Source organism: Sorex fumeus, unplaced genomic scaffold, assembly GCF_029834395.1.
Source record: "Sorex fumeus unplaced genomic scaffold, SorFum_2.1 ptg000095l, whole genome shotgun sequence".
NCBI lineage: Eukaryota > Metazoa > Chordata > Mammalia > Eulipotyphla > Soricidae > Sorex > Sorex fumeus.
Genome location: NW_026606152.1, coordinates 8,629,637 through 8,654,567, shown reverse-complemented (window position 1 = coordinate 8,654,567; position 24,931 = coordinate 8,629,637). Strand labels below are relative to the sequence as shown.

Genomic DNA, 24,931 nt, shown 5'->3' with positions numbered 1-24,931 from the left:
CACACACACACACACACACTTTTCCTTACAAGTATCACCTAGAGTGTCCCCCCCGCCACACACACACACAAAATAAAACACAAACAAAAAAGTTCTGGAATGATCCGTGTTTTGGAGCAGAGGATGTGGCTCCAAGGTGAAGAGCATGCCTGCATGCACGAAGCCCAAGTGTGGGTTCCCATCCACACTTGGGCTTCTGGGAGAGAATAAAGATCAAAGGGCCAGAGAGATGGTGCAGGGGTTAAGGTGCTTGCCCTGCATGCTGCTGACAAGGGGTCTCTCTGGTACCACACAATGTTCGCCTCAGCACCACTAGGATCCATCCTGAGCACAGCCAGGTGTGTCCCAAAAAACACTCTCCCCTCCACCTCTTCTCTCTTTCCCTGTCTCCCTCCCTCCTCTCTCCTCCCTTTCTCTCTCTCCTCTCTCTCTCTCTCCTCTCTCTCTCTCTCTCTCTCTCAAAGTATTTGAAGCCTTTTAGAGCAATGTTTAAATTTAAAAACAAGTCTAGGGGTCAGAGCGATAGTACAGCAAAGTAGGACACTTGCCTTGCACGCAGTTGGTCAGGGTTTAATCCGTTGCACCACAGATGAACGCCAAGCCCACCATGAGTGACCCCTGAGTGCAGAGCCAGAAAGAAACACTGAGTACCACTGGGTGTGGCCCCCAAGCTACAATAACAAGAAGTCTAGATATCACCTTCCAAGTTCATACCCCCATGCTCCGCGCTGGAGGAGATACTGTAAGAGCAACACAGAGATGTGTTTCTCCTGGGGAGAGACTGAAGCCGACCGAGAGGGCTGCCCCCCCCCCCCCCCCCCGCCCTGTGAACCTCCAGAGAGAGGTTCGTGTTCCCTTAGGTCCGCTGAGGTGGCCGGAGATCCTGGAGACTGACAACGCTCATACAACCTTTACTCCGTAGTCACCTGTTCTGTGACCGGCACTGTGTGCTTCGCGCAGATGGATCAGGCTCCATCCGTCACAGCGCGCGGGTCCGTGAGCACAAGGCCAGACAGGGATTTGCAGCTGCGGGCGCTGCGGCTTGCTGGAAAGGCGGTGACCACCCGGTAGCCCACCCCACGGCCCGCGGGTAGGGAAATGCCGGTCGCTTCTGGAGGCTGAGCATCTCGGTAGCCAGAGCAGAAGGAAGCTGCGACGGAACTTTCGGCGACTGGAAACTAGCAGAGAAACTATTACCTTGGAGGGGGAATTCCGCTTTCGAACAAGCCCATAAAATTCCGTCCTCTGCTTTGTGTTCAATATCTTCTGGGGGTGCTGTGCAAAGCGAGGTTTGGGAGTCCTAGGCAAAGCCCAGTCGAGCGGAGAGAAGACACTGGACCCTCGGGGAGGACGCGGCCCCCTCCCCGCCAGCCAGCCAGCCACCGGGATGTGCCGGGTCCTCCTCGCCGGCCTTCAGCGCACGGGGCGCCGGGTCCCCTACCCTGCCCCTGCCCCTGCCCCTGCCCCGCCGCACGGGGACCCCGATGGACGCCCGGCACCCACGGCCGGCGCAGACCCGGTGCGCGGAGCCCGTTCTTGGAGGCTGAAGCCGCCGGACCCCAGTCGCCGAGTCTGGGCAACTATTTATAGCCGCCGGCTCCCCCGGCTGCCCCTGTGCGCCCCTGTGCGCCCCTGTGCGCTGGGCGCGGGCGCGGGGATCGGCCACCCTGAGCCGGGGCGCCCAAGAGAACTCCGCGACGCCAGCACAGAGACGTGGGTGCGAGCGCGCGTGCTGGCGCCGCAGGGCTGGCGGAGCGACCGAGGGACTGTTGCGGGGCGTGGCGGGGGCCGAGGCAGGGCGGGGCGGGGCTGGCGGCGAGTCCGGCTGGGACGCTCGGGTCCAGCGCCGCCGCGAGGTCCGGGTTGGAGTCGGAGCTGGGAGCCGGCGCCCCGCGGGGAGGAGCGGTGTGAGTGCGGCGGGGCCGGGCCGGGTGGGCCGGGAGGGCTCAGCGGCTGCTCGCAGGGACTCGCGGGGGGCGCAAGGGGGTGGGGGGTGGGGTTAGGAGGGCGGCTCCAGCGGCCGGGGCCGCGAGCGCCAGTTCTCCGGAATACGGGACCCCTGGGTCGCGCCGCGGATCTCGGGGTGTCCGGTCCCCCCGCCGCGGATCTCGGGGTGTCCGGTCTCCCCGCTGCGGATCTCCAGGTGTCCGGGCTGCCCACCACGGATCTCGGGGTGTCCGGATCTCGGGGTGTCGGGATCTCGAGGTGTCCGGGCTCCCCGTTGCGGATCTCGGGGTGTCCGGATCTCGGGGTGTCGGGATCTCGAGGTGTCCGGGCTCCCCGTTGCGGATCTCGAGGTGTCCGGATCTCGGGGTTTCCGGGCTCGGCCGGGGCAGCGCCGTGCGTCGCTTTCATCTGGGACGCTGGCTGCGCAGAGCCCCCAGTGAAGCGCCTCCCGGCTGGTGCGTCTGCCTAGTTGGCGACTCGCTCTGAGAGCCCGGGGTGCCGGCGCGTCTGGTTTATCGCTGGTCACGGCTGTAGGTTCCTGTGTTCCCGAGGGACTGCAGTGACCCTGCCTTGCAGAGACCGTGCGCTCTGCTGCTGCGCCGTCGCGCAGCTTCCCGGCTTCTGAGTATTGAGCTCCGGGACACACGTGGACCCTCCGGGTTGGGCCGGGCTGGGCCTTTGGTCGCGACCCGGTTTCTTCCGAGGCACTTGACTTCAGCACCGGGGCGAGGGTTGTGTTCGTTACCCTGTTACTGGGTCTTCACGTAATGAGGCCCCTGCGTGGGACCCTATCGCGGTGCCACCAACGTCGAAAGGTCCAAGTGGTTCTGCAGTGGCCTGTGCATTACCGGCATCTGGGTGCGGCCAGTGTGTACCGAATAACTGGACACGTGCTCCAGCAGCACTTTGGCCCCTCGGCACGAGCTTCCAACGAGAGCACTGGAAACGCGCGCTCCCCAAGTATAAAAACAATCCCCAGTTGACTAGCAAAGCAAACCTGGTAGTGGGTGTGTTAGCGGGGAATTGTTCATTGACGTGAGACTATTTCACTTAAAAATTGTAACTCCCGTACTGTACCAAAAATATTAGAACACTAATTTGAGAAGCGTTTTCACCTTTTTCAGAAAACGTGGTTCCCAGCATCCCAGAACCATCTTGCTAAGCTGTAGCCTCTCCCCCTCCCCCCAATGTGCCTTGTGGACTTCACATGCCACATAGATACTAACCAGCGTTTTATAAACCCCACTTTCCCCATGATAGTGAATGAGCGCCCTGGGAATAAGGACCAGACCCCAATTCTCTCAGCAGCAGCAGACACTGTCCTGCTTTCGTCAACGCTTACTGAATCCGAGAGGGGAACCCGGGCTTTGTGATCTCCGAGGCATACATTGTCCCTACAAAACTTTATCTCTTCCACATCAAAGGATACTTAAAGAAAATAAAAGCTATACATTTTCATGGTGAGAAATTCCTCATGATAAGGCCTGTGCTCCTCTCTTTTTAAAATCTGATTCTTCAAAAGTATGATTTAGCAATGATTCCCACCCTCTTACACCAAAAGAAAATTTTTTTAATTGAATCATTGTGAGATAAACAATTATTACAACAGTTCCTGATTGAATTTCAGTCGTACAATCATGGACTCAGTCCATGATTAAGTATCAGTCATACAATGTTCCAATACCCTTCACTTCATCAGTTCACGTTTCCCACCACCCACGTCCCAGTTTCCCTCCTCCCACTCCCCCACTTCCTCCTGGGTCTGCCTCTATGGCAGACACTTTGACATTTTTCTTCTCTCCCTCTCCCCCTTTCTCCCTCCCTCTCCCTCCCTCCCTCCCTCTCTCTAGTCTTCCCTGCCTCCCACTCTCTGTCCCTCTCTCTCTCTCTCTCTCTCTCTCTCTCTCTCTCTCTCTCTCTCTCACACACACACACACACACACTCTCTCTCTCTCTTCTCTCTCCTTTTGGTTATTATGATTTGCGGTACAGGTACTGTACCCCTTGCATTTTTTAATTTAAAGAAGGGTTTGCCTTAAACATACAGTTAACAAATGAGTGACTCTGAGAGTAAGATTAGTCCAATGTTTTTCGTTCAGAACTTCTGTTTGTCTCCATTGGCACTGTTTTACTCATGAAAATTCTTCCCTAAGGACTTCTAAAGTAATCTATTATAAAAGATTCTTTTACGCTAGAATATTGGATAGATTCTCTGGGCCATACCAATTGGAAAAAGATTTGAAAAAGTGAACTTACACGTAAAGTTATTTCTGAAGAAAACATTTTGACAGTTCTTATGTGTTCATCTGTAATCGTAGCATATATAAATAAAGTAAGATTTTTGTTCACTAAGCATGACTAAAAGTAATATCTGAATATGTTTGCAAGGGATGATTTCGACTTATAGAATGCTCTTAGCTTACTGAACACACAGTGCAGACAGTGCAGTGCTTAGCTTACTGATAACATGTTACAATGGAAGTGGAAGGAAAGGCAAACACTTAAAATATGCTCTGAGCATGTTTCAAGATCTGAGTTGTGCAGTGTGGTAGGACTCTGCGCGAGAAGTGGGGACTGGCAGGTCTGCCGGTCAGGAAATTTCCTCTGCCTTGAGCATCTTCGGTCTGAGAACCAGCAAATCACAGTGCTCTCTTTTGGTCTCTAGCTTCCCCTCTGTGAGATGAGAATAAACCAGACCACTTCTGAGATTCTTCTGGCCCGAGATGCTGAGTGCATATTTCCTTGTGGAAGTGAGCCTAGAGGCATCCTCTGTGTGTGGAGAGGACAGTGCATGTACAGCTCAGAGCAGAAGGGCATGACACCTCTTCCTCACTTCAACTCGTCACCACACCCCTATAATTTTCTTTGATTATTATCAAAGGGCTATTTATCCCTGCCCCAAGCCACGCTTCTAAACAAACTGGATGCTAGTAAATTCAGTCTGACATTAAGGGTTTTTCATTTTCTTTTCAGTTTTCAATTTAACTTTTTTGTCTTCTTTCAATTATGAAATATTATTGAAGTAAATTCAAATTAAGAGCAATATGCATCCACTATGTGTACATAATTTTTACAGAAGGGAAAAATGGCAGTGATGTTTTTCTTATGTATCTCACAAAAACCTTCTTTAGGAGGTTGCCACACCCAGCGATGCTCAGGGGTTACTCATGGCTCTGCGCTCAGGAAGTTACTCCTGGAGGGCTCAGGGAACCACATAGGATTCCAGGTATCGAACCCAGGTTGACTGCATGCAAGGTAACGACCCTACCTGCTGTACTAGGCAACAAGTCATTTTTTAAAAACAAAACATAATACAATTTAATAATTGACAGGCAAAACTAGAGGGCTTAACAGAATAATGAATGAGGAGAAATATTTAAGAGTCTAAGAAGGAAGCCCAGTGTGTTAGGAACAGTCTTGGAAGAATGGTTGTGTTCTAATTATGCTCCAGACTGTACACTTTTTCTCTCAATTGTACTGAAACTAGAGCAGCTGTTAGGTTCTTGCTTCATGTTTGAACTCTAATTCTGAAAATGGTGACTAAATATTGATTTTTAGAAGGAAAACTCAGTTAAGTATTTCAAGAAGCAGTACTGTGGGGGAAAGCATTTTTTATTTTTCTCTGCTTGGATATTAAACACTGAAAATTTTTTGTTTCTAAACTAACACAGTAGTCTATATCACTTCTAGCTGAAAATTAGTTCTCACTAAGTCACAGAAAGTCCAACACTGCCAAAAACCCAAGGGCATAGGCTTAGTCTTTTTGACTAAAAATGAGAAGTTAAGACCTTGTTTACCTTGGCCACAAAAAGATAGAAAACATGTGACTTTTGAGAGGCGGATAGATAGCACAGATGTCAACAGTCCCTTGGACTTTGAGTGCAGAACTGAAAGAGGGGAGGGAGAGCAGAAGAGGCTGAGAGAAGTGACTCTGAGACTCTGGTAAAGGGTCCTGGACACTTCAGTGACTTATACAGTCTGTCTTTGTGTCCACCACAAGCATGGATGTACACATCATTGTAACCGTGTCACCTCAACTGGAAAAGGAAGGAAGGAAGGGAAGGAGGGAGGGAGGGAGGGAGGGAGGAAGGAAGGAAGGAAGGAAGGAAGGAAGGAAGGAAGGAAGGAAGGAAGATGTTAGGACTGGAGCCATAGTGGGGCACTTGCCTTCCGCTAGCCTTGCCTTGCATCCCAGGTGTTAGATCCCCTGTGGTCCCTTAAGCACCACCAGGAGTTATTCCTGAGTGTAGATTCAGGAGTGATCCTTCCCCTGCCCAGTATCACCTGATGTGACCCCAAAACAAACAAAAAGAGGAAGCAGCATGTGACTTTCCATTATGAATAGGTGATTTAAATAACCATATAATACAGCAAACATGAGGAAAATAGTACATAGATAGCAGGTACTAATATGTGTGCTAGCTCAAAAGTGATCACTGAGTAGAGTCAGGAGTAAGCCCTGAGTATTTTGGGGTGTGGCCCACCCCCTAAAAAAATAAAATCATAATACATGTATAATTCAAAAAGCAATTTCATGTACCTGGCGATTCAGTTTCTAACAGTAAATATACATAATCCTAGCAGTGTCCTAGAGTTACTAATAAAGATATTAGAAAATTAGTGTTTACTTCTACTTGGATCTCTTCAATAGCCACGTCCATCTGCCCACATACCAAATTCCGAAGGATGGATATGTCATTCCCAACGTTCTCCCTTCCGAAATCTGACACGCCATTTTGTCAGTAAAGAAGCAAACAGCACCCAGCCACAAGATCAGACCCGAACACCTGAAGAATCTGCCATCAGTACTCATCAATACACTGCTTGGTTCTTAACACACTACCTGTCTGAATGCAAGGTTCCGTCCCAATAGTAAGCCAGCAGGATTGTTCTACTGCACAAGAAAGGAGACATCCATGACATTGGCAACCATCACCCGATCTGCCTGTTGTCTGTGGTCTACAGGCTGTTCACTTGAGTCATCCTGAATAGGATTGGCAGAACACTCAATGGACAACCATGCAAGCAAGCGGGGTTCTGAAAAGGATTCAGCACAATCAACCATATCTACACGGTAACCAAGCTCATTGAGGTTTCTCAGGAGTTTAAGATGCCGCTGTGTCTAACATTCATTGATTTAAAGAAGGCCTTTGATTCTATTGAGACTGAAGAGGTCATCAACGCCCTAGCCAAACAGGGCGTTCAAACTCAGTACATCAGGATCCTCTATGTATTGTATGTATGTATATCCTCTATGTATATCCGTAGCTATATTACGGATTCACTACCAGGATCTCACCATTCTACAAGGAACTGATCATCGAGGTCAAGAGAGGAAGGTTCCACAGGGTGATACCAATTCACCAAAACTCTTCAGTGCCACCTTCGAGAACGTCATTCAACGACTGGAATGGGAAGGAATAGGAGTGAAGATAGACAGTCGACAACTACACCACCTCTGCTTCTCTGATGACATTCTAATAACACCAAACATTAGCCCAGTGGCACAAATGCTGGCCAACTTCGACTGTGAGTGTGGAAAGGTCAGGCTGCAGCTGAATCTCATGAAGACAGTGTTTATGAGAAATTGACTTGTTCTTGATGTTCCATTCGCTCTCAATGGAACAAACATCTAATGCAACAGTTATGTGTACCTAGGTCAAGAAGCAACATGACAAATGACCTGGCACCTGAGTTGCACAGGAGGAAGAGAGCAGCTTGGAACACCTTCAAGAGCATCAAAGAAATAGCTGAGAGGATGAAGAACCTCCGGCTCCATACACAGGGCACATCTCTTTGACCCCACTGTTCTTCCTGCATTAACATATGCCTCAGAGACCTGAACCCCATGAAAATAGGATGAGAATGCTATTCGGGTCTCCCAAAGAGGAATCAAAAGAGCTATGCTTGGAGCATCATGCTTCACTCAAGTGAGAGAATCCAGAGTTCCAACTTCCATCGATGATCAAAGATCAGGGATGCTGTCTCGTTTGCCAAGTTGTCGAAAATCAGGTGGGCTAGACACGTAATGCTATTTGGAGATGACCCCTGGACTAGAGCCATTACCAACTGAATTCCACAGGACGTCAAAAGATCATGTGGCCGCCCACCAATGAGATGGTCAGACTTCTTTGTCAAGACCCTGAACAAATGGTTTGAGGCTCTTCATGTTCCTGGAGCGAGCAGATGCCATTGGGCTACACTATCACGTGACAGGGACAAATGGAGACATTACTGGTGCCTGCTGGAGCAAATCGATGAGTAACAGGATGTCAAGTGATCAAGTGATCAAGCAAGTGTTTTATCATTTCAAGGGGGGAAACTGGCTCAGGGTAAGCCTTAAGTTTCCTGCTACAGTATTGGGGTAATAAAAAGTTGAATAATGGAGCTTAGAGAGAGAGCAATGGGCTGCTTGCTTTCTTTGCTTGCAGGAGACCTGGGTTCAGTTCATGACTTCATATGGTTACATGGTTTCCCAAGCATAGCCAGGAGTGATCCTGAAACAGCAAACCAGAACTTGTCCCTGAGCATCACTGGACATAGCCCCATGTCAGGGTCTTTATCTGGCCTCTGTTCAGCATGCTCTCTTGTCCAGCAAGGGGCCACCACTCAGAGCGCCAATCTTCCCTCCCTGCAAAGAGAGGGTCTGAGGAAAGGAGCAAATCTATGCCATCGCCTCCACCGAGAAATGAGCACATGAGCTTGTGGGGGGTCCCATCAAGCTTTTCTGTCTGTATTGAATAATCAGTACAACTTATATAGGCTGAGCAATCAAGGGGGAGACATGCAGAGATGGGGAGACATGCAAAGGGTCACAGACTCAGAGTGGTTAGAACAGACGTGTGCTTTCTATTAGATAGGGTCACACCTTTCCTGTGTGATTACAGTGGTTAAACTATCACCACACATCTGCCAGAAACACCCTGTCCCATGGTTGCAGTGACCCGCGATAAGTAGGCATTGCAACAGGCTTCCTGGGGGTTTCTGGCAGCAGCTGCCCGGGTTGAGCCCACGGATTAATGTGGCACTTCAAAGCAGACCAAAAGGGCTTTTCTCCCAACAGCCTCAAAATAAACACCTGAAACTATAAAATAGAAAATAAACTGCACACTATAATAAATTATGTATGTGTTTGATAACACCAGAAAATACTAAAATCCACACTCTTTAAAAAAATCCATAGGATATTTTGTAGATGTATTCAATGTTCTCTGATTGTAACATTTGTGTTAAGACATTGGGGCAAACTTAGTATCTGTATTGCAAACCACAACACCCAAAAGGAGAGAGAGAGTAAAACAAAATGGGACTGCCACAGAGGAGTTGGGGGCGGGGGGAGAGATACTGGCAATATTGGTGATGGGTGATGGGAACTGGTGGAAAGGTGGTACTCAATCATTGTATGACTGAAACATAAGCACGAAAGTTTGTAAGTTTGTAACTGTACCTCATGGTGATTCATTAAAAAAAGAAGAAAAGAAAAAAGAAAATTAAAGTGAAAAGGAAAAAAAAGACATTGGGGCAAAACTTCTCAATCTTTTTCAAGCATGTGAAAGTTGGTTTTTCTTTTTCTTCTTTTTGTTTGATTTTATGCCGCACCTAGTGGTGCTCAGGGCTTACTCCTGGCTCAGTGCTCAGGGATCATTCTTGGTGGATCTTGGGGGACAATGTGTGGTATCAGGGATTCAACCAGAGTTGGCCACATGCAAGGCCACATGCAGTTCATCTGATCCACTGTCATGTCACTCCAACCCCAAAGTAGTTTCACTAACATAAGAAAAAACTTTAGTGAAATAAATATTTTGTCTGTAGGATGACGTTGCTTTGTCCTTTCTCCCTTTCTCCACAAGGAATTTAGGTTTATCAGGTTACACCCATCACAGTGCTCCCTGAGGCACTTCCATTCCATTGTGTTTATCTGTAAATTCTTCCCTATGCTCTCCTTCCCAATCAGTTAATCAGCTTTTCTCCTAATCAGACTCTGTTGACTTGTTTAGGTTAAATTCCTCAGAAATCTATGATTTTATATGTATGAGTGAAATACTGCCTTTCTCCTCTCCTTATGTCTTTTGAATAGTTTACTTTGATGCAATGTCCTTTTTGTATAGATACAGAAAGACAGTTAATATTATGCTTTTGTAACTTAGGATTTAATTGGCTTTGAATATTATTCGCTCCCGGGCATCTGCTTCCCTGACTTAAGCCTCAGTTGCCCTTGGTTCCTAATGATGTCGGTGGGCCCCACGAGTGATTTATGTAAGGCGGGGAGGAGAAAAACGGTCACTTTCTCCCCAACCACCTCTGCCACCCGGGACCCAGGGTTACTGGGTTCTTGTCTCACGTCACAGAAAGGAATTTCGGGAGTAGACAAGCAGTGAAATAGATAGATTTTATTTGGAGGATTTTTAAGGTGTGGAGTGGGAGAGAGTGAGAGAGAGTAACGTACTCAAGAGAGAACATGAGCTTCTCCAAGGGCAGAGAGAGCCCCTACACACATCCTAGCATTAGACACGAAAGCATGAAAGTACCTGTCTCAAGAGGGGAGATGCGGGCGACACATGTGCTGCGCCCACATGTACTCAGCCACGTGGGCGCAAGCAGCACATGAGCTCAGGCAGCATATGCGGGCGCTTCCTTTTTTCAAGGTGGCCTTTATAGGGTGAATCTCTTTGGGGCTGGGTCACTGAAGTTAACCGGATTAAAAGGGAGGTCCGAGGATTTTCGAAAAAGAGGAACTTCATGGGGAGGAGGCCTATATCCTCAGGGTCTGCAGATGGTCTTATCAGGTCTTTGTTTTCTGTATCCACAAAGTGGGTCAGTCCTAGAATTCTTCTTCCATGAAACTTTGTTAATCCAAGTTTCATTGCCAAGGGCCTTTTCCTATCTACCTGCCTACAACACTAACACCCCAAAAGCAGGGTCCCGACAAGGGACTGAATGGACCCAGGGCAAGTGGTGAGCTACCCTGGCATCAAAATGGGCCAGGCCAAAGTGCCATGATTCTTAACTATAAGTTAAGAGCTTGATCATAGACAAATGCTGTCATGATCCAAAAGTAACGACGAAACGAGGACCCTGCTAGGGATAGGAAAGACTATCTGGCTTGAGCACTGTAGTCTGAGATCGAGATGGCCCTAGGAGGGCAATTCTATAAGTTTAAGGTATTTCTTACTGTATCCATACAAAATGATTTATATTATATATGCTTATATGTTTGTTAGACAAGGAGAGGAGAAACACACCCAGGGGAATCCGCTCTAGGGTGGATTGATCTGATAATGAGTATCTGTCCTAGGAGTGGATGTTCCGAGGGAAAGAATTCTACCCCTATTGATTGTGACCACACCTATGTGTAATTGTTACCCCAACCCCTCATGCTTTGGGATTTAACTAGACTGTAAGAGTGGGCTGGGGGATTAGGATCAGAATCCAGACTCCAGAGAAGGAGGATGAAGGGGGATTGAGAAGGAGAATGAAGTAGCATGGGTGAGGAAGAAGCAGGAGGAGAGGCAGAGGAGAGATAGGAGTGGATGGAGAGAGGATTTGAATAAACTGCAGCTGACATCAACGAGCCTGGCCCTCGTTCCTTCCCTTGCTTCCCCATCACCATCGACCTCCCCCGGGTGGGGAAACTGGCGTGAGTCTACCAAATGCAGGCAGCGGGAGAGACAGTCGCCACCGCCGCTGCTGTCCTTTTTTGAGTTTACACATTTGCCAATCTATTATGTGATAAATTGGGTCAACCTAGTGCCTCATGTATGTATGCAGGGCAGTGTGCCTCTGAGTCATAGAATATTTTTAAAGACCCAACTCAGTATTGTCAGTCAACGGTAAATCAATAAAAAATGAATAAAAGCCTCAACTAACCAATATTTAAAACTAAGCAAAAAGAGTCTAATGCAGTTTCAAGATCATAAAATACCATAAGTAGTTTGAGAACCACTAAATTTAAATTTGAAATGAAATGGAGAATCTTCTAAAGGATAAAAATGATCACCACTGACTTAAGAACTGAGGCTGGAAACATATGAACAGGATGGACTCATGCTGGGCTTGATCCCAGTACTACAAAGAGTCCCCACCACCCTTCCAGCACCATGGAGTTGGATCCCAAACAAATTGCAAATCTGCATATGGCATTAAGTTTATGAAATGGAATTTGTAAACTACCCCTACTCCCATTTTCCTGAAAAATCAAAAGAAAACACTAGTTCCAAACGTTTTAAGAGAAATTCTTATACCACCCCATCAGAGGCTTTTATTTTTTAGACTAAAATAACCTTCAAATGAAAATCCAATATCAGTTTACACCTGAAACCACACTCACGTGGAAACAAACTGATAATGCAAGCGAAATAGTAGCAGATCGTATGTGAAACACATTAAAAATAAAATCACGACTAATAAGGTATGTTACCATCTCAGATTCGCAATAGATATAGGAAAGTGTGTCCACTAAATCCAGTATTCATTCCAGTATGACGTGTTTGAAATATACTAAAAATAAAACCACTGCTAATAAGGTGTTTTACCAACTAAAAGTCACAACAGATAAAGTATATCCACTAAATCAGTAACATTTGAGAAAACAAACTCTTGGCAAAGACTGGAAGGAACTTTCTTTATCCTGACAATTCAAAACATCCCATTGGATAATAAATCTGTATTAGAGATAGAAACAAGAAAATGTCACCATGTCCTTTTTTTTTTGTAGGAGTACTGCTATTTATTCAGCCACTGATTAGCTGATTGAATTGTGCATGAACTCCACCTTACTTTTTTTTCATTTTTTATAATTTTATTTATTGATTCACCGTGAGAGCAATTTCAAAGCTTTTGGGTCTAAGTCTCGGTCATACAATGAAACACCTGTACCTTCACCAGTGCCCATTCTCCACCCCCAAAAACCCTAGTATACCCTCATCCCACACCCTCCCCCCACCAGTGGGGCAAATGATTTCCACATTACTCTCTCTCTACTTTGATTACATTCAATATTTTGACACCAGACCCACCATTATTATTTGAGATTTTACCCCAACACTCAGATATGCTGAAAAGGCAACAATAGACAATTTGTTTTCTATTGCAGTTATGAATAACATATGATGTCACATGGCTGCAGTAGGGCCATGTGATTTTGAAATTCCGAAATTTTAACACTTAAATCTGGAGGGATTTCTGCCAAAAGCCACTGGGTTTCGAGATTTGCTCCTGAGTCTCTGGGATCATGGCTGTTGAGCAGCTTGATCAGGAGCCAGAGAGGCCATTCGTGGGCAATGACTTGTGGTCTCGTTGGGGTGGGGAGGACAGGCTCGGCTCCACCCCATCCTATGAAGCCCAACAAGTTTCCTCACTGCGGGCCCAAGCTTGACTGTCCAGTGGCCTCTGGAGGATGGCGGCCACTGAGCTGCCAGGGGGAAACAGGCAGAAGGACAGCACCCTTTCCCCCCTGGGATGGCCCGGCAACAGTAACCTACTGCAGGGTCCGGACACATTTCTGCCAAAAGCCGCTGGGTTTCAAGGTTTCTTTCTGAGTCTCTGGGATCAAGGCCGTTAAGCAGCTTGATCAGGAGCCAGAGAGGCCATTCGTGGGTGATGACTTGGGGTCTCATTGGGGAGGGGAGGACAGACCCGGCTTCCCCCCCTCCCCCCATCCCGTGAGGCCCAACAAATTTCATCACTGCAGGCCCAAGCCTGACTGTCCAACGGCCTCTGGAGGATGACAGCCCCTGAACCGCCAAAAGGGAGCAGGTGGAGTGACAACACCCTTTCCTCCCTGGGGTGGCCCGGCGACAGTAACATACTGTGGGGTCCGGACACATTTTTGCCAAAAGCCACTGGGTTTTGAGATTTGTTTCTGAGTCTCTGGGATCATGGACGTTAAAGCAGCTGGATCAGGAGCCAGAGAGGCCATTCGTGGGCGATGACTTGGGGTCTCGTTGGGGTGGGGAGGACATGCCTGGCTCCATCCCCATCCCATGAGACCCTCTGTGTTTCATCACTGGGAGCCCAAAGCTTACTATCCAGTGGCCTCTGAAGGATGTCGGCCACTGGGCCACCAGGGGGAACAGGCCAAGGCACGAAACCTATTCCTATCTGGGTTGGCCCAGCACCGGTAACCTACTGCAGGGACCAGACGCATTTCTACCTAAAGCCGCTGGTTTCCAAGATTCGCTTCTGAGTCTCTGGGATCATGGCCATTAAGCGGTTCAATTAGAAACCAGAGAGGCCTTGCCTCCAGTTATATAGCTGAGCCGGAGGTGATTTGTGGGTGTGTTTCCCACATACCTAACTTTTGGCCGTTTACTTTCTTGGTAAACTTTGCCCCGAGTTTTTGGGGTCCGGTCAAAGGCACAGCAGCAATTCTGGGGTATCTGGAAGTCTGAAGGCGCCATGAGGCTGCTGATGCACTCGCCTCACAGGTACAGATTGACCTGCTGGCGGCACCATACCCCTGTGTCCTCTTTTTTTTTTTCTTTTGGTTTTGAGCTGCACCCAGCAGTGCTCAGGGCCTACTCCTGACTCTGTGCTCAGGGATCACTCCTGGAGAACTGAGGGGACCATGTGGGATGCTACGAATCGAACTTGAGTCAGCCACATGCTGAACAGTATGCTATAGCTCTTTCTCCACCATGTCCTCTTGTTCTGGAAGTCCTAGTTAAGACAAGAAGAAAACAAATAAGAAACGACAGAATTTGGACTGGAGAAAGAGTGCAGTAGTTAAGGTATTTGCCCTGCACACAGTCGGGTTAGAATCCTGGCATTGCTTCTGGACCCCTGATTACCACGAGCACAGAGCCAGGAGTCAGTCCTGAGCACGGAAGCATGTGGCCCAGACCCCACTGACCCCCACATAGAGACAGCAGGAACTAAGATCAGCAAAGAAAGAGGCAGATCTGTCCTGTTGGTTTGAGGGCCACACCCCAGTGTGCAGGACTTCTCCTGCTGGGTACTTAGAACTGTGCAGCCCTGTGGGCCTCCCTGATGTCCTGCACCACAGCTAACACACTCACCCTTCCAACTAGCCACATGGCTGGACACATCTAACTTTGACAGTAGATGATATGACTGCATGTCACATAGATAAGCCGAAAGAGTAGCCAAGGTTTCTAGCAGGATGCTGAGTTGAAGGTGGATGTATAAAAATAATGTTCTGAAGTATTGCTCACATCCTGTAATGAGTTATAATGGGGAAAAGAGCAGTGAATCTACCCAAAGGGGTGACCAGCTCAAGGGCTAGATTGTAAATGGGCACACTGGATTCATCTGTACATTTAATGAAACCCCAATCCAAATTTTGGGCCAAATTGATAGTACAGTGGATATGGCATTTGCCTTGCACATGCTCAACCTGGGTTCTACCCCCAGCATCCCATATGGTTCCCTGAGTACCACCTCTCTTCTGAGAGTACAGTCAGGAGTAAACCCTGAGTATTGCCAAGTATGTACCACAAACAAACAGACAAAATTGTGCCTGATTTTTGTGATACTTGTCAGTTTCCACAATTGGAGGATCTACCTCACCATCTCATGGAAAAAATATAAGAAAAACTTGAGGCCCAAAGTTTGGGACTTGTCTCCTGAGTGACTCTGCCTCTGGCTGTTCCCTCGCTCACCAGAATTTAGCAGATGGATTCAGAGGTGCCCATCTGGGGCTGACAGCAGACATGGTGGTGCCCAGCAGAAGCCTCGGCATTCATGGCTTTCCTCTGTGGTGCTCGTCTCGGTGGTTTAGTGTGTTTCCATTCTGTGCCATTGCATCATGAGTGACCCAGGACTAGCTTTTATTTCTTTTTTTTTCATTTTTTATTAAAGTACTGTGATTTACAACACAGTAAATTCCTGGTAGTTTTGTGCATACAGTGTTCTGCCACCATGCCTGTCACCTGAGTGCCTGCTCCCTCCAGTAAGGCCTTCAGCCCCTCCCATTCAGCACTCCCACTCACCCGATGAACAGAACTCAGTTCTGTGGCCCAGCTCTCCAGTTCTGTGGCCTTTACCCCCTGTTACCCCTCAATGTGTATCTTTAACCCCCAACTATAAAAGATGATTCTGCGTCCATCCTTCCCCTGACCAATGCCCCTCACCATGCCCTCAGGTTTTATCCCTGTTGTGGCAAATGACAGAGTTTCTCAGGACCAGCTTCTCAGGCTTCATTTTAGCTTATTCCTTAGTGGTTGGTTAGTAGCTCAGAGCAGAGCTGAGCGAGTGTCAGCTCTGAGAGCTGCAGAAGAGGAATCCCCGGCTGCTCGTCATGGCCAGACAGCCCATTAGCCCACTTGTGCTCACTGTGGCTTCTCTGGGGCCTCGTTGCTCATCACCAGATTCTCCTTGCAGCCGACACTGTGTCGAAGCCTTCCAGTATCAGCAGTCCTTGTTGCTGGCAGTAGAGTGTAAGTTCACCCTGCACTGCCCTCTGAGCTCTGCCCTTCTCCCACTGCTCTGTCTCAGCACCCAGGGCTGCACCCTGACCAGGTCCTGAACAAGGCTGTGTGTGCTTCATTCCCCTGGATGTAGGCTGCAGAGACACCCCCTCTGCCAGACCCCCTTCCTTCTCAGGGGCACCTCTGGCCCTTGCCTCAGAACATGACCTCATTTTTGACCTGGCTAAAAGTGTCTTGTCAGCACTTCAGAGAGCCTTCAGTCACACAACCACCCTCTCATCCCAGTCCTCCCCACCCCTTACTCCTTTTATCTGTGAAAAACACTCTCAACCCTTCTTCACCCCACCCTCCTTTGGGCCCTGCACCTCACTCCTGCCTCACTTGCACCTTCATGTGGCTCCTTCCATTAACCTCCAGGTTTCTTGAACAAAGAATCCTGTTTCGGAGCCTCCACTTTACCATTGCTAGAACCTCCTTATGCTTTGCCAATACTTGTCTCCATCCTGCCCTCCCACTAGACTGGCCTCCTGAAACCCATCAGGGTTTCCTCCTCCTCCTCCTCCTCCTGGAAGATCAAAGAGTGCTACCTGACTCCATCCTTCATTGCTGGGAGGAGTGTGGGAAGGTTCCTCACCTCCTTCTTCAAAGCCCTCGGCTATCTTGTCTCTCCAGAAATGTGCCTCTGAGGGGGAGCAGCCCTGGAGGTGAGTCAGACCCTCCGATGCTGGATGGCCTCAGCCTCCTGCCCACTTGCCTGGCATCTGCTGGCCCCCTCACTGGTCTTTAGAATCATGCAGGAGTGACTCTGACCAGTTTCTTTTTGTCTAAGGGTATAATTAAGCATACAAGACTTTGCCAGAAGACTAACAATAAAACAGTAAAATGTTCGGGCCGGGCGATAGCTCAGGAGCACACACTGCCTGCTGAGGCCTGGGGTTCTATCTCTGGATCACCACTGCCCGGTGCTGCCCTGTGGCCCGGCACAGCAGACCCAATATGACACTGTCCACACACAGTTGCAGGCGTCCCCAGGCCCCTGCCAAGCAATAGATTTGGGAGCCACCTCAAATCAGAGAAAAGGAAAGAGAATGTCAAGGACAAAGTTTTCAGAGCATAAATTCCCAAAACCTAATACTACAGCATTGTGGATGAGTGCATGGTTGCAGCGTGGATGAGAATGTATGAGAGTGTATATATATGTGAATGTGTGTGCATGATCTCTGGGGCTGCTCTCGGGCCTGGACTACATACAGCCCTTTGTCAGGTCACACGGCTCCTCACGCAGTGTGGACTGAGTAGCTCGTCTCACATGTCAAGGGCTCCTCTGCATCGTTTGTTTCTCCTTTTAAATTTTCCTTTCTGGGGAGGCACCACACCCAGCAGTGCTCAGAGCTTACTCCTGGCTCTGAGCTCAGAATCACTCCTGGCAGGGCTCAGGGACCATCTGAAGTGCTGGGGACTGACCCGGTCGGCCGCATGCAAGGCAAGTGCCTCCCCTGTGCCGCCTCACAGATCTGGCATCGCTGTTTGCTTTCAGCTCACCCACTGGATCTTCCACCATCTCTGGGCATAGATCTTTGCCTTTTCCCACCCAGAGTGTATGCTAGTGTGTACATGTGTGTGTGAGTGTGTGTGTGTGAGTGTATACATGTGTGTGAATGTGAGTGTGTACAAATGTGTGTATGAGTGTATTTGTGTGTTTGTGCATGTGTGTGTGTATGGGTGTGAGTGTATGTGAGTGTGTACATGTATATGTGAGTCTGTTTAAGTGTATGTGAGGATGCGCATGTATGTGTGTCTATGTACGTGTGTGAGTGTATGAGAGTGTATATATATGTGAATGTGTGTGCATGAATGTGAGCATGTGTGTGAGAGTATGAGAGTGTGTATGGGAGGTGCTACCCTGCAGACCCTACCCCAGTGCTCTCTGGCCATTTTCATGGTTCACTCCATAAACTGGAGCCCATCCCCAGCCCCACTTTTCTTCCCAGCTCAGGCTATTGTTCACCCCAGGGACAGCAGAAGGTGCCTTTTCCCCAGCCCCTGCTTATGCTCTGCACTTGCTCAGACACTGTGTTCTGCTTTATTTTTGTCTCCAGAACGTGTCTCCTTTCTGTCTCCCCTTTTTTCACTGGCCTGTCCTGGTACGTGGCCAGACCTTCAACACTCACTCAACTCCCTGAGCCTGCGAGCGGCCATTCCCCCACAGACTCTCAGCACCCTGCCTCTGCAGCCCGCTGTCCATGCTCCATCGCTCACTGAATAGCTGTCGAGTGCAAAGTACGGGCTCAGGCAGGTTCTGCCAACTACAAAGTATGGGCTGAGTCTGGTTCTGCCCTGCCAAGCTGTGTGGTGGAAGAGAGGGTCCTCCCCATCTGAAAGACAGGACCCAGTCATGCAAGGCCTTAGGGGTAGGTGTGGGGGCGCAGGTAGAGCAGTAACAGACTCTAAACCTGGGGCCTCACACCTGCAAGACACACTCCAGTCCTTGGAGTTCTCCCCTGATACTCCTATTCTCCTATAAAATTTTTTTAATTAATTAATTTTTTTGGCTTTTAGGCCACATCCGGCAGTGCTCAGAGTTTACTCCTGGCTCTGTGCTCAGGGATCATTCCTGGCAGGCTCAGGGGGCCATATGTAGAGCTGGGGACTAAACCCAGGTTACGTGCATGCACGACAAAAGCCCTACCCACTGTACTATTGCTCCAGTGCCCAAGTGTGTTTGTTTTTTATTAAACCACCGTGATTTACAAAGTTATTCATAGTTAACTTTCAGGCATACAGTGTTCCAGCACCAATCATGCCCTATATCAACTTTCCTGTACCAGTGTGCCCGATTTCCCTACCGCACACCAGCCTATCACCTTGACAAACAAAAAATTAATTCAAGGAACAGTTGCCCATCATTATTCAAAGCAGCACTTAGCACAATAGCCAAGCTAGATATCCAGCCACAGATGCATAGATAGTGTTGTCGTGTCTGTATATACAATGGAATACTACGCAGTTGCAGGAAGGATGAAAGCATGCAATTCACTGCAACTTGGATGGAGCTGGAGAATATCATGTTGAGTGAAGTAAGTCAGAAGAAGGACAAACACAGGATGAACTCACTTATATAGAATAAACTGGACGAGAGAATGCAAGGTGTTAAAGGAGGATACCCAAATCACATAAGCACCTTTTAAATTCTCTACTTTCCAACTGAGGCCCTTCACTTTGCATACATCCCCAACTCCTTGGGGACTCCTTGGTCTTGAAGTGCTTTCCTGACTCCCTCTGTCCTGTCCAAAATTGGGGCCTCTGATCCAGCTCAGGTTCAGTTCTTGTTCACTCACCCTCTCTGGCCTCACAGTGTAATATTGATATTCTTTTGCTATGAAAACCCTCTGCATGTATATATTTTATAGTTTACATTTCCCTGAGTTTTATCCTCACCACAAATTGATTTCAAAGTATAGGCCATGATTTTATTCCTTCTATACCAGCAGAATCTGTAGCTCAGAGTTGATCAAGTCATTATTGTTAAGTTTTATGTAAATCAATTGATTTGAAGGAAAAACTCAACATATCCTGCAGATCCAGGAGAAATGGTACAACTGTCAGGAGATCATAAAAGCAGCCCCTTAATCTTTGGAACATAAGACCTTGATTGTGGGGCTTGTACAGCAGGTAGGGTGCTTACGTTGCAGGCGGCTGACTTGGATTGGATCCCCAACACTACATACAATTCCCTGAGCCCCACCAGGACTGATCCCCGAGAGCAGAGCCAGCAGTCTTGAACACCACTGGGAATGGCAAAAAAACAATAACAACAGCAAAGAGCTTGTTTGTTCTGTGATAGTATCAACATCAAGTGTTCGTGGAGCTAGAAACAAAAAGCAACCAAATACCAACTCCTGGGGATAACTAATGTCTGGTACCCCATTCTCTGTGATCCAGTTGTCCTCATTCTCCATTGGTAAACCCCAAAAGCACTTAGTGAGCAAGCGACCAAGTGTGCAGAATTCCCTCATCAGATCACATGCCTCATGTAAGGCAAACGATCAAGTCACATCAGGAGCTATTCGTGTTGAACATGACCCAATTCATTTATGAGAAAAAAAGTGTGGTTTTTTTTTTTGGAGGGGGTTGTTTTTTGTTGTTGTTGTTGTTTTGTTGTTTGGGTTTTGGGGGGAACCAAACCTGGTAGTACTCAGGGCTTCTTCCCAGCTCTGTGCTCAGGGTTCACTCCTGGTGGTGCTCAGGGGACCATATGTGGTGCCAAGGATATTGCCGGGCACCGGAGCAAGGCAAGTCCCTTACCCACTGAGCTATCTTTCTGGCCCACTGATTTTTCATCTCCTGTGTCTGTCTCATCTGCTTTCTCATCCCAGTACCATGGGTCTAAGCCTTCATTTGTCACACCTTTGCTTCATGCTATATCACCTGCAAAGTTTCACCTCACTGCATGGCTTCACGCCCCTGCTGGTATTTCCAACTCAACTAAGGCTGACTGCTGAAGACGAAGAGGTGTCATTTGGACGAGCTGTCCCTTTTTGCTCTGATCTTGACTCAGAATGCTAACTTCCTGTCAATATTCTGGCTCCCAACTAATTTTTTTCATTTGTTCATCTGTGCGATTTTTCAAGATAAAGCCATACCCACAACATGTACTATAGCAGCATATCAGGCTCAGTGGAAGGCAGAATCGTATGCAACCCTGCCTGGTGGCACTTAGTACGGGGGCAAGGGGTGGTTGGCAGTGGATGGAACCAGGGCAGAAGAATGTTATGCAATTTATTTTATTTTTGTTAGGTTTCTGGGGTAGGGGAGGAATTTAGGCCACACTAGCTGTGCTCAGGGCCAACTCCTGGCTCTGCACTCGAGAATTACTTCTGGCAGGCTTGGATGAGCATATGGCATGCCGGGGATCAAACCTGGGACAGCCATGTGCAAGGCAAGTGCCCTACTGCTGTACTATCGCTCCATCCCCAGATGTTATGCAATTTAAGCTCTGCATCACTTCTGACAACTGTGGGTAGGACTTCAAAAATAAAAGATGTGGTCACTAGCTTTGCACTGCAGCATGTGAGTTTTTTCTGGGTAATGCAGGTGAATCTGAAAAGAAGACAAAATCATCCTTCCTCAGAAACACCAAAGTTGATGTTCGGTGATCTTTTTTTCTATGTGCGTGGAAAATGTACAGAGTCACTTTTAATGGATTCCAGTGGATTTTTGGCTTTTGGGTTTCATCACTATGGCATGGCTACTTCCTCGTGGCTCACCTCCTAAATTCTTTATTTGCAGTTTTTGGCTTCGGAATGCCCCGTAGCTTTTGGAGCAGCAGAGCACCGCCCTTGGACAAGCAGGAGTTCGCTCTCTTGTAAGTATGGAGCCCGTGGCTGGGTCGTTTGGCCGCCCTGTGGTGTCCTGCGGTGTCCTGCAACTTTCCTTGCATTCCTGAATGATTTTCAGGGCCACCCGCAGTGAGCGTATGTTTCTGTCGTGTGATCTGTGTAACATTCATTCATGGATGTAACATACGTGTATGTTTGCTGACAAACATATTTGTGTAATTGCAAAGTGAAACAGGAAGTGGTGGAGGAGGCCGGCACTGTGCAGGTGTGGTGGCAGTTGTGCTCTGCTGGCTGACCCAGGAGCAGTGAGCTGGGAACTGGGGCTAGGACTGGCCCCAGTTGTCCGCACAGGCCAGCGTCCTCTGGGGCCAGTCATCGGGAAAGAGGCGGAACGGAGGAAGGGCACTGGTTTCTTCTCTGTGAGCGAGAACTCAACACCAGAGGCTCTCTCGTGCTGGAGCAGGTCTCCGGGAAGGAAGCCCAGGGCCCGGCAGTTCCCCTGCGCCCCCCACCCTCCTCCCACCTCTCGAGAGGGGGAGGAGCCCTCAGGTGTTCCAGGGGCCCTCGGGTGGGGCCTGGGCTCTGTCCCGGGCTCTGTCCCACCTCTCGAGAGGGAGAGGAGCCCTCAGGTGTTCCAGGGGCTCTCGGGTGGGGCCTGGGCTCTGTCCCGGGCTCTGTCCCACCTCTCGAGAGGGAGAGGAGCCCTCAGGTGTTCCAGGGGCCCTCGGGTGGGGCCTGGGCTCTGTCCCGGGCTCAGACGGGGCATGTTCCCTTGCAGCTGAGCCGTGGAGGGCCATGGGGGACTGGAGCTTGCTGGGTCGGCTGCTGGAGAGCGCGCAGGAGCACTCGACGGTAGTGGGCAAGGTGTGGCTGACGGTGCTGTTCATCTTCCGCATCCTGGTGCTGGGCGCGGCGGCCGAGGAGGTGTGGGGCGACGAGCAGTCGGACTTCAAGTGCAACACGCAGCAGCCGGGCTGCGAGAACGTCTGCTATGACCAGGCCTTCCCTATCTCGCACGTGCGCTTCTGGGTGCTGCAGATCATCTTCGTGTCCACGCCCACCCTCGTGTACCTGGGCCATGTGCTGCACTTGGCCCGCGTGGGCTCCCGGCGTGAGCCGCACGCGCGGGCACCCCCCGGCTACCCCCCGGGGCAGCGCCGGTCGAGCCTGGCCGGCGCCCTGCTGCGCACCTACGTGCTCAACGTCCTCCTCCGCACGCTGCTGGAGGTGGGCTTCATTGCCGGCCAGTACTGCCTCTATGGCTTCCGCCTGAAGCCGCTGTTCCACTGCGACCGCTGGCCCTGCCCCAACACCGTGGACTGTTTCATCTCCCGGCCCACCGAAAAGACCGTCTTCATCATCTTCATGCTCGCGGTGGCCTGCGTGTCGCTGCTGCTCAATGTGCTGGAGATCTACCACCTGGGCTGGAAGAAGCTCAAGCAGGGCGTGACCAATCAGTACGTCCCGGAGGCGCCCCCCAGGCCCGCGGGGGCCATCCCCCTGCTGCCCTCCGCCCTCCTGGCCAAGACCCCAGGCTTGCCTCCCTCCTACACTCACGCTGGGGACCCGCCGCCCCCAGCCGCAGACCTCAAGATGCTGACTTTGTCCCAGGGGCCGGGCAGGGGCCACGCTGCCAGCTTCTCCAGCAGCGTCCACCTGCTCGTGCCTGAGCAGAGCCAGGCCAGCCAGGAGGCCGGGCGGCGGAGCATGACCAGGAGGGCTTCCCTGCCAGGACCCGTCCCTGGGCTTCCAGCGCCCCTAGGCAGCACCCCGCTGCGGCCCTGGGAGGGGGGGGCTCAAGAGCCGGTTCCCGTGCTGGTGCTGGAGTCGCAGGGCTCGGAGCCGCGGGCTGTGGGCACGCTGCAGATGCATAGGCCGCCCCTTACTCTGCCTGACCCGGGCCAGGTCAGCAAGGGCAGCAGTGGGCGGGCCCGGAACAGCGACTTGGCCATCTAGAGGCTCTGGCAAGTATTGTAAGAACCTTTTGTGAACCCCTCAAACCTCAGATCAGCAGGCAGGGAGAGTCTGAAGGTGAAGGCAGAGGTGGACAAGGCGCTGGAGGGGTGTAGGTGCTGTTGTTGGTGCTCTCCATAGGGCCTGTCTCTCCTGGAGACCAAGCACAGTGTCCTGAGGCCCCCCCTTTCTCGGGCTCTGCAAAGAGCTGGGGCATAGCCGGCACACTTAGCATTCTCTCTGATTGCTCCTTCAACTGCCAGTTGAATTTCATTTGGGATATTTGCCAAATTTCACACACACACAAAAAAGATTCTGAGCACGTCCATACATTCGAGTTTCTGAAATTGCCTGTGAAGGCCCAACTGTCAGGCAGTGTCATGACCAGTCACAGCTAGCAGCTCTGAGCCTGCAGGAGCCCTCGCTATGTGGGAATAGGCAGGTGGGAGACTGGCACCAAATGCCTTGTAAAGCTGCACAGTCAAAGGAAAGTGTAGCAGGTCAAACCTAGGTTTTTTTCGAAAGGTATTTTGTGCTTGTTCTAAATGGTACACAGATCCCTGTTGCTTCCTTTCAGGGAAAATATGAGAAAAATAGTCTGTGGAAAGGAATTTTAACAAAGAAAGCATGCAACTATTACATGCCAGTAAATATTTGAACTTTCTCTTAAAAGAAATTCTGTGAGTCCATGTGCAGTTACAAGAATGTGCAGTTAAAATTAAAACAGGGAGTGTAGGTACAAAGCAGTGTGTGTGTGTGTGTGTGTGTGTGTGTGTGTGTGTGTGTGTGTGTGTTTAATGGGAGATTAAACGTGGCTAGGAAAAATGTTCATCCAATGAATCCATGAGCTACAGTTTTTGACAGTTGAAAATAAAGCTTGACACGTTCCCTAACCGTTCCTAGGGCCCCTTGTTTGCTTTCTGTGGTGTAAATAAGCATCTGAGTTTTGCTCCCTGTGTACACGCGAGACTACACCCTGTCATGCACACAGCCCTGCCCTGTGGAAGGCTCTTCGTGAGTGCAAGTGTGGCTGGCAGCGGGGACTGTCCTGTGTAGGTCACTGGGTCAGTGCTGCTGCTGGCCATGGGCCACGTTTCCCAACCCCCACTGTAGGGCCCTTAGACCTTAGACCTTTCCAGTTTGATTCGTTGCTTTGTGTAATAACTGCTCAAAGTTCCTGCTGATTTGGACCCACACTCAACATTCTTTGTATTTCATGTGCTGAAGTTGGTGAAAAGACTGTGGCTGAGCCCTCATTCTCAGACACGCACACAAGAGACAGTTGCTGAGTTCCACGCCTCACCC

The 24,931-nt window shown here is 49.5% G+C and overlaps 1 protein-coding gene across 2 annotated transcripts; it reads left to right on the top strand.

Annotated features, from left to right (window-relative positions):
• The first annotated feature begins 1,861 nt into the window (after positions 1-1,861).
• On the top strand, positions 1,862-24,931 carry GJA3 (gap junction protein alpha 3). Of its 2 annotated transcripts, XM_056133027.1 has the most exons (4): positions 1,862-1,907; positions 21,624-21,699; positions 22,452-23,646; positions 24,865-24,931. In XM_056133027.1, the coding sequence occupies exon 3, from the start codon at positions 22,469-22,471 to the stop codon at positions 23,627-23,629; it is 1,161 nt and encodes a 386-aa protein (XP_055989002.1). In that variant the 5' UTR covers positions 1,862-1,907; positions 21,624-21,699; positions 22,452-22,468; the 3' UTR covers positions 23,630-23,646; positions 24,865-24,931. The 2 variants fall into 2 exon arrangements, with proteins under 2 accessions (XP_055989002.1, XP_055989003.1); XM_056133028.1 differs by having other exon boundaries at positions 1,865-1,905; positions 22,452-24,919.

Excerpts from the sequence above, each read along its gene's own strand:
- GJA3 (XM_056133027.1), top strand. The coding sequence starts at position 22,469 with ATGGGGGACTGGAGCTTGCTGGGTCGGCTGCTGGAGAGCGCGCAGGAG.